Source organism: Astatotilapia calliptera, chromosome 13, assembly GCF_964374335.1.
Source record: "Astatotilapia calliptera chromosome 13, fAstCal68.1, whole genome shotgun sequence".
Classification (NCBI taxonomy): domain Eukaryota; kingdom Metazoa; phylum Chordata; class Actinopteri; order Cichliformes; family Cichlidae; genus Astatotilapia; species Astatotilapia calliptera.
In genome coordinates, this window is record NC_137434.1 from 20099631 (window position 1) to 20109376 (window position 9746).

Genomic DNA, 9746 nt, shown 5'->3' on the forward strand with positions numbered 1-9746 from the left:
GCCATTTATTTCGTAAAATAAAATACTAGCAAATGGATCTCTCTCTCTCTCCAAAGCAGTGACAGTAATCTGTGAAGCAATATTGTTACAGCAGTAGTCGACTAAATTGCTATCTCTCCTTGTCCAGGCATTGCAGTGTGTAATATTCCCTCAGCGGCCGTAGAAGAAACAGCAGACTCGACGCTTTGTCACATCCTTAACCTGTACCGGCGAAACACCTGGCTGTACCAGGCTCTTCGGGAGGGCACGCGGGTCCAGAGCGTGGAGCAGATCCGGGAGGTGGCGTCAGGAGCAGCCAGGATCCGAGGAGAGACGTTGGGCCTGATCGGATTTGGTAAGTTGCTTGTTTTGGGTTTTATTGCAGAAAGCGTGCAGAGCTGAAAAGTGCATATTGAATGATTAGCCACAGCATTGAAACCAATGATACAGACCACCTGTCAAAAAAACCCACAAATATTTTCGAAATCTGTCAAAAACATGTTTAAAACTTAAAATTATATTGTTATTTATTAACCACAAAACAAACAGAATCCAATTCTCTGCATAACATTAGACCTGTTATTTGTTATTTGGCATCTTATTTTAAAAAAAAGAGTCTACTTTTCTACTTTTATGTAAATACATATTGAATATTCACAAATAACAATGACAATTATATTTTAGGTTTAAAAATATCGTTTTAATTAAAGAGCTTGGACATACTGATAGATTATTCATCACAGATTCATTACAAAATAATTTTTGGTAATTACCAGTACTGTTAGTGCAACTTTGGAACAATTCTTGCATTAAGTTTTGGTCTAATATATTTGGTAAGCTCTGTAGGTCAAGTAAATAACAATGATTATTTAGTTACAACTGCAAAAATGCTGAAAAACTTTCATGTTGGCTCTGAAAGAGAAGTAAAAAAACACATATCCCTCTATAACTGGAGAACGTCGTCCTCTATCCACTGCCCAAAGCAAATTCAGTAGACACATGAGCACCCAAACTTTAAGAAAGGTGGGCTGGTTGGATGAACCTTAACCCGAGATGAGAACAGACGTCAGTGTGATTCTCCGGGCAGTGTTCGACTGGGAAACCTCGAGTTCCAGCATTTGTGTGGATGTTCTTTGACACATACTATCTATTTGTCTAACAGTACCAAACTTCTTCATAGCTAGTGTATTCCCCAAGGACACTAGCTTCTTTTAGCAGGTGCACCCTGCCTCACTGCATAATTTTATAGAACAACTTGCCCAGATCCCACCACAATGTGCGTCTTACACAGATTAAAGGATCTGCTTCCTCCTGTGCATGACCCATCAGGACACCTTCAGAGTCTGATATTATATAATAGGCACTGAACACAAAGTATAGCAGAAGCTAATGATAATATTTAAATGTCTGACCTGAATTCCTATCAATACATTAAGCAGCTGCCGACACATTTCACTGACACCTATTAAAAGTAAGGTTAGTTGATGCTCTTTCTCCTCTCGTGGCCGCCTCAGGTCGTTCAGGCCAGGCAGTGGCCATGCGGGCCAAGGCGTTTGGCTTCAACGTGATCTTCTACGACCCCTACCTCCAGGACGGCTTGGAGCGCTCGCTGGGCGTGCAGCGAGTCTATACTCTCCAGGACTTGCTCTACCAGAGCGACTGCGTCTCCCTGCACTGCAACCTGAACGAACACAACCACCACCTCATCAACGACTTCACCATCAAACAGGTGGGGGGACCGGGAAATTCTGACATGAGGTAAAGGGAGATTGTCTCGCCTTGGCAGGAGCGCTTTCTCCTTGAGGCTGGTAGGACAGCTTCAGACCAGCAGCCGAGTCAGCCAGCTTTGGGTTTATCTAGACTGCCAGCGCTCCTTTGTTGGCAACTTAAAATAACAGGCTGTTAAAGCGAGCTTTTAATGAGTGCTAGGATCAAGCAAAGAAACACAGGTGTTTGGACAATCTCTGAATTCTGATTATATATTTGGGAGTGGATGGTGGTGGAACATGATTCTGAGTTTTTTTTCTTTAGAGTGGTGGGTGGTGGAGGCACAAATCTCTGTGTCAGGAAGGGGCGTAAAAATCTGTGACAAATCAAATATGCGGATCCATCTGCATCTGTAAAGTGGTAGGCAGGGGGTGTTAACATAATCAGGCTGTTCTTCCATGTTGTTTCTGTCCTTTTGTAGCTTTCTAGTGTCTCCCAAACACTGCCAGAGTATATGTGAGTATGTGGGTGTAGGAGCATGTGCAGTCAAAGTATGGTCTGGTGCATGTTTTTCACAAACCATATACAGTACATTTATAGGACAGAAAATATATTTTTATTTTTTAAATGCTAATGAAATTAAATAGTTCTGACCCAAATAGAACACAGTAACTTGACTTTCTTATATATTTAATAAACTGTTTTTTAGCAGTATAACACATGTCTTGTCAAGTTTTTGTCTCTGTAGCACTAAGAATACAAGAAGCGCCTCTACAGTCTTTGCCTGGTCACTGCTGCCACCTATAGAACTTAACCTGTACTGCAAACGTACAGAAGCGCATATTAGTACTTGTGTTTATCTTACAGAAACAAAAATTGAGCTGTTTGATCTTAAGCATTATCATGAATGCAGCCAACTTGCACATTTGTCATATTTATATGGTTCAGATCATTTAAAGATTTTAATATTAGACAAAGTTCTCCTTAGTAAATCAGAAAAGCAGTGTTTAAGTGATGATTTCCACCCCCAACCCCCAGTCTTTTCACTAGACACACCCACATCTGATTCCTGCCAGTTCTGCTGAATCAAGAATCACATAAATAGAACCTGTCTGACAAAGTGAATTAGGCAAAAAAATCTAAAAAAAAAAAAAAAAAAACCTCCCCCAAAACCCCACACATCACACCATGCTCTGCAGAAACTCTCACTCGGGCCACACTCTAAAGATAAAAACTCAGAATCATGTTCCACCACCATTCGCTCCCACATCTTGCAGTCTGGAAAGGGTTAAAAAGCCATTTCTAGGGCTTTAGAACTCCAGCGAACCGCAGAGAGAGTCATTATCCACAAATGGAGAAAATTTGGAAGAGTGGTGAAACTTCCCAGGCGTGGTCAACCTACCTAAATTACTGCAAGAATAATTTTGAAGAGAACCCAGGACAACATCTAAAGAACTGCAGGCATTGTGTGCCTCAGAGTTCATGATTCAACAATAAGAAAGAGACTGGGCAAAAAAAAAGACATCCATGGGAGACTTCAAGGAGAAAGCCACTGCTTACCAAAAAGAATGCTTGCGAACAAACATCCTGATGATCCCTTTTTGAAAGGTTTGAGTCCCACTCAATAAAAGAACCATCATAGCAACAGTCAAACATGGTGGTGGTAGTGTGATGGTCTGGGGCTGATTTGCTGCTTCAGGACCTGGGTGACTTGCTGTAGTAGGTGGAACCATGAATTCCTTCCTCTGCCAGAAAATCCTGAAGTGGAATATCCAGCTATCAATTTAAGCCCTGCAGCTCATGCACACTTGGGTTATGCAGAAGTTCAGTGATGTGAAGCACATCAGGAAGTCAACCTCCGACTGGTTTTGCAGTGGCCGGGTCACAGTCCAGACTTAAATGTGATTGAGGTGTTTTGGAATGACTTTAAAAAGCCTGTTGATGTTCAAAAATCCTCCAATGTGGCTGAATTAAAGCAATCCTGCAAAGAAGAGTGCACCAAAATTCCTCCACAACAACGTGAAAGACTCAATATCAGTTATCACAAACACTCGATTGCAGGAATAATTTTTTCACATAGGAGTCAGGTAGATTTTTTACCTTAATAACTGAAATCATCACATAAAAGCAATTGAATTTGAAGGCATCGGTGTCATTTACGTGTCCCGTTTTATTATTAACAGAAGCCTTGTTTTTGCTTCCCGTGCAGCATTGAGCCAGTGACAGCAGCCCTCTGTGTGTGCCATCACAAAAGCACGCATGCTGTTATTTGTTGAAGTGAGACATTTTTATCGAGAGATGAACACTGAATGCTGCGCTGCTCTGTGTGTAGATGCGTCAAGGTGCTTTCTTGGTCAACTGTGCACGTGGGGGTCTAGTGGATGAGAAGGCTTTGGCTCAGGCCCTGAAAGAAGGAAGGATACGGGGCGCCGCCTTGGACGTCCATGAGTCAGAACCTTTCAGGTGCTTTCAGCATCATCCTTTGTTTATAAGTTCAGTTCAATAGAAATAATGTTTTCTTCCTCTTGTATTTAACTTCCCCGTTTCTGTCTTTATTTGCTGCTCAGCAGTTTTTCCCAAGGTCCGCTAAAAGACGCCCCCAACTTGATCTGCACACCCCACACTGCCTGGTACAGCGAGCAGGCATCGCTGGAGATGAGAGAGGCCGCTGCCACAGAAATTCGCAGAGCCATAACCGGTACCGACACGTCTTAGATGGCACACATTCCCACGCTCGCTCTCAAATTTCTCATTTCTCTGCTCACCATAGCTCAATCTCGCCCCGACACAGGCCGTATTCCCGAGAGCCTCCGAAACTGCGTCAACAAAGAGTTCTTTGTTACCACGGCGCCTTGGGGAATGATGGAGCAGCAGCAGCCTCAAGTTCACCCAGAGATCAACGGTGCCGCCTACAGGTAGGAGGTGGATTTATGTGAGCCCAGCATAACGCAGAGATCACCTGTCATTTTGAGCGCCTGCAGTAGTGAGGTTTAATACGTGGGGGAGGGGTAGCTTAAATATTCATATGTGTGTTTGTAACAATTCTGCATAATAGGCTGGGTCCTAGTTTTTGTGGCGTATTTATACGTAGAACTTGGCCCAAATTAATGAATCCCATGTTAAGTTCTCAGTCTCTATATTGTCTAAACCAGACTGAACTGCTTCTCTCACACAGCCGAGTGAACCAAACCATGGTACAGGCCATAGCAACGGGGGGAATGCAGGACAAATTATATACCTAATTCCCAACCAGGTAAATGAATACCATCACTGCTGGCCAACAGGCCAGGGCAAATGAATAACATCATGAATAAAACCCCTGTGAAACCTGTAGCCTTTTTCTGCCTCTCACTCTAACCTCCCTGTTCTGTAACTGTACCCACTCTACCCAGCATCCCATCGATTCCCCCGGCTCGCCCTCCCCTCCCTGAAGTAGTGGAAAGCAGTACACAGGGTCACTCTAATGTTTGATGTTTTGTTTTGTTTTTTGTAAGGAAGTGGTACATCTGTAGTTATGTATGTGGACTGAGTAGAAAAAGGCGCCATTACTCTTACAGTTCACGAGGGAAGACTGAAAGCAGGAAGTTGGGGGGAGAATAAAAGTTCTAGAAAGGGATTTGGCGGAGAAATCTTAATTTATAATATTTATTTGTGATTTTGTTTGCAGTGAGCGTTTTCCCCCCACATTTCCCCGCCCTATAATAAAGGATCAATTCACCCAAACTGCTGTATTTATTTTTTCTGGGAGGAGCTATAACCAGTTCACTGAAATCTTAAATCCTAAAATCTGATCAAATAAAAAAGGTTCACACTGCAGGTAAAAGTGGACACAAATCTAATTCTTTCTTTTTTTTTCAGAACAGCACCAAACACACAGAATCAGATATTTTCCAGTTTAATTTAGGGCCATTTCCATATGTGTTTTGCTACGCGGTGAGCACAGCCAACACTAAAACCTGCCATAAGAGGTAGTCAGCCTGCTCTCATCAAGTCTGTGATTGAATGAGGTCAAGTTGGCAATTACATGAAATCTATTTCCATCTACAGAGAGAAACTCACATTTAAATGTTACTGTTATCTCAGGCATGAGATATGAGGCTATTTAGTGTTCCTGTTTGCTACAGTAGTTTTGTTGTTCTATGTTACATGCCTACGTTTAAATTCTGTTTTATATTTATTCTAGTGCTGTCAGTGTTAATCTCGTTAAAATGACGTTAACGCCATAACCGCATTAACGCGATTAACTCTCTGTTAGTGAGTTAACGCAGATCGCCCCGTGCGTGGGGCTGCATGACGTCAACGCGTTAGCGCGGTTAGCTCGTTAACGGACGTTAATGCGTTTATGGCGTTAACGTCATGTTCGCGAGATTAACGCTGACAGCACTAATTTAATCTTTAATTTAATCTTTAATCTCACACACACAACCGATTAATTTAACTGAATGGATCACACACTCACCTCAAAAATGGTTGTTTTTGCATTCTGGACAATTCCCGACAAGGTTTAGCCACTTTTTTTTTTTTTTTTTTTTTAAAGAAGCTGGATCTGATTACATCCATATTGAATACTAAGGCTCTGCAGTGTGAACGCAGCCTATCTCTCCTGTTTTGTTGTTGTCATGGGGTTTTTGTTTGTTTGTTTGTTTGTTTGTAGTTTGGGCGAATGACCCTTTTAGTTCAGATAAGATCCCCTGACATTATCATTTAGAGTTGTGGTCAGAAGTGTACATGCACTCATCATGAGCATGAAAGTCATGGTAATTTGGGGCTTTTAAAGATTTATTTTTCCAGGTTGGAATCATTGTGCATCTTTAATGACTCTTAAAAAAAGCCAAAACAAGAACGTTCCAGTTTAAATTGATTTTGGATTTTCTCTAAGACACACAAAAGTATACATGGTTTTCAGAAGGCCAGTCCAGAAGCGTAATGCTGGAGGTCGTCCTCCTCCGTCATTATTCTATCCAGTTTGTTCGATGTTCTAGCACCACTGGCAGCAAAACAGCTTCAGAGTGTGATGTTGAAAGCCTCACCTTCACTTCTTAAAAGATACCTCACGTCACTGTGGCCAAATAAGATCAATCTGTGTCTCGTCTGATCATAAAACGTTTCTTAAGGAGCCATTCTGCATCCTGTGTGGGCAACGGCAAATTTAAGTCGAGCTTGAAGGTGCCATTTTTTTTGCACAGGAGCTTCTTTCTTGGTCAACGTCTTCTGGGTCCAGTGGGATTCAGCCTTGGTGGTTCCTGGGCTTTTTCTGAACATCCTGACTAATTTGGGTCTTCTTCCAGGCCTCAGCAAAGTGGTGACACAACTGAATAAGTTCTGATCCATAAATGTTGATGCTCTTAATAATCTGCAGTTATTTGGAAATGACTTCACTAGACAATTCCAACTCTAACTGTAGAAATCTACAGTTCTCTTTCTCAGATCTTCACTCAGTTCCTTGGGCTTTCCATTTGCTCCGATCAATCCAGTGAATGATGTCAAACAAATCCTTTCAGATCCCGATCACCAACGACAAATAAACAGCCTTTGGCCTCGTCAAGTTAAAGCTTGGAGCTTCTTTAATAAGTAGAGCCATTGGCACCACTTGTATGCATATATTTATATAGCCCCAAAGTACCATGACATTAATCCCAGGATGATGCTCCTGTACCACTTGTACCATTATTGGACATTTTTAAGCTGATGTTACTCAGTAAGTTCACTGCATATCAGTTGTTAAGTTTCTGTTGGTTTATTTGCATCCTCAGTGCGTCATCGTGCATTACTTATTTCACATTACGTTTTTAATCATGATTTTTTTTTAACATGCAGTTTCATACAGAAATGATCCTGAGTAACAAATATTAGTTTTTTATGGAAAAAAAAGTGTAAAATGTGGAAAAATAACACTTATTAAAAGGTTAGCTCCTTAACATATCTGCTGATCACGCTTTATCTATCTCCAGATTTCCTCCTGGCGTGGTGGGCGTCGCCCCCGGTGGGATTCCCGGACCTATGGAGGGGTTGGTTGCCGGGGGAGTTCCCATCGCCCACACCCTGCCCCCTGGCACCCATCCGTCACAGGCCACCTCCCCCAATCAGCCCTCCAAACACGGCGACCCCATGAGAGAGCACATGACTGAGCCATAGGACTGCTGCTGTAGCTGAGAAGAGGAGGAAACTAAAAATTGATGTAAACTAAAAAAACAAACAAACCCAGCGACCTAACAACTCAACCATCCGACTATACGTACGCTTGATTTCAGCCATCCGAACCTACCAGCAGACTGCCTGCCGGGCAACGTTTCACACTTTTTCTTCTTTCTTTTTTTTTTTTGTGAAACCACTAAGTGAGGACAGTGGACGTTAATACACAAATGAGCTGCCACACGGATCTGAAATCTCCCCTCCCTTCATATCTTTTATCTTCATTCCTTCTCGATTTACACAATACTTTTTGTTTTAGTATATTTTAGGGAGATTTCCTCCTGACTTATGGGACACGTTGACAGTAGCCACGTGCAGGATGGAAACCCTCCCCTCAAGCTCAACAGGACGACTCTGTTTCCTTCAGTCGCGCCCATTTCAGCACAAACATACCCTGTGTTTAGTTTTTTTTTTCTTAGACTTTCTTCTTTTTATCCTATATTACTGTGTTTCTGTTCTTCAGTGTGTGAAAATGAACAGATTTACAGTTTTCAGACAAGAAAAGAAAAACAAACTGCACTCCATCTTTGCCGGCTAGAGGCCGCCTGAGTGAAGAGATGGGATGCGGGGCAGTAGATGTGGAAAAACCATCCTTTCAAACCAAAAAGGAGGAAATATAAAGAATAAAAAATGGCAGGCTTTCATGGTTAAATATCGTACATGGACCGCGTCACTTAAATTATGTATTCCTGTTGTAACTTTTCCAAACTCTGCTGAACTGAGGTACTTTTATTTAGTTAAAGTGGCGAACAGTGTCCCAAATATTATCTGTTTGCATCCAAAGGACCTTTGGAGAAAAAGAAAAAAGCTTCTGAAGTATGACAGCTTTTGGAAAAACAAAAACAGCAAATCTCTTACTGACTCAGGAACAATATAATAACCTTCAATTCTGTCCAAAAAGGAATAGAAAAAAGTTTAAAAAAAGAAAATAGGTCTTGATTACTGCTCCTCACGTCTCCACGTCTTTCTCCATTGTGGTATTTTTTATATATCAAATGTACATTTTTTGATGTTCAAGCTTTTCACTCCTGTTAGATTTGTATTGCCTTGTTAAATGTTCATATAATCGTAGTCTGATGTGACCAACCGCGTCCTCTCCTCCTTATAGTTTCTTCCTCCTTGTTTTTCTGCTCTAATGAAAGCCAGCTGTGGCGCCCTCGGAGGCGTCGAGCCCTCTTGGAACAACGGCAGCCACGTTCATTCCCTTTAGCCCCGTGACGTTAGCAAGAGGCGGCTGCTCGCAGATTGTTTGGTTTTTAGTGTGAGTATTTGTATTTGTTTCTTGTACAAGGTGAACATATAGCATACAGTGCAGCTGGAACCAATAAATAAAACTTACTGTTCTGATTGATCGATTGGCTCCGTGGAAGGTTTTTTGGTTTGCTTTTTATATTGTAAGGTAAAGACCTTACTGTTGTACAGTCAGATGACTTTCTATTAGGAAGCACTTGGCAATGGTGGGAAGGAAAATTAACAGGAAGAAAACTGCAGCAGCAGCGCTCTCAGGGATTGCCAGCCAACTGCTACGATCAGGTAGATATGAAGGGGAGAGCAAAGGACACACTGTGATCACGCTACAGTTTTTGTCAAATTTCAACAAAATTGTTTTCTTGATTGTTATGACTGAAGCACGGTAACTGCCGTCACAGTTCCATCACAGCGTTAGATGTATTGCCTGAAACTGCTTTTCCCTAAATCACCGACTGTTCATCCAAACAGTGAACGGTGAAGGGATAAAACATTCAAGTACTATAAAAATTGTCCAAATATCCCTGCCAGTCTCCTCTGGCTGCACAGCTTGTCACTTTGTTCTAGGTTCTAGCCATGGCTCACTTCAATCCATTTATCTTAAGTGCAAAATTCAAATT

At 41.8% G+C, this 9746-nt stretch overlaps 1 protein-coding gene across 4 annotated transcripts in view; it reads left to right on the plus strand.

The window, feature by feature from the left end:
• Positions 1–9230, plus strand: part of ctbp2a (C-terminal binding protein 2a) — a 40555-nt gene extending 31325 nt beyond the window's left edge. Inside the window, exons 4-10 of one of the 4 annotated variants that reach the window (XM_026190080.2) lie at positions 128–334; positions 1494–1708; positions 4019–4149; positions 4254–4384; positions 4478–4601; positions 4862–4939; positions 7638–9230. In XM_026190080.2, coding sequence (XP_026045865.1) covers positions 128–334; positions 1494–1708; positions 4019–4149; positions 4254–4384; positions 4478–4601; positions 4862–4928 — 875 coding nt within the window. In that variant the 3' untranslated portion in view covers positions 4929–4939; positions 7638–9230. The remainder of the gene's footprint in view (positions 1–127; positions 335–1493; positions 1709–4018; positions 4150–4253; positions 4385–4477; positions 4602–4861; positions 4940–7637) is intronic. The other 3 variants (XM_080287981.1, XM_026190078.2, XM_026190079.2) reach the window with 3 other exon arrangements.
• Positions 9231–9746: the final 516 nt, after the last annotated feature.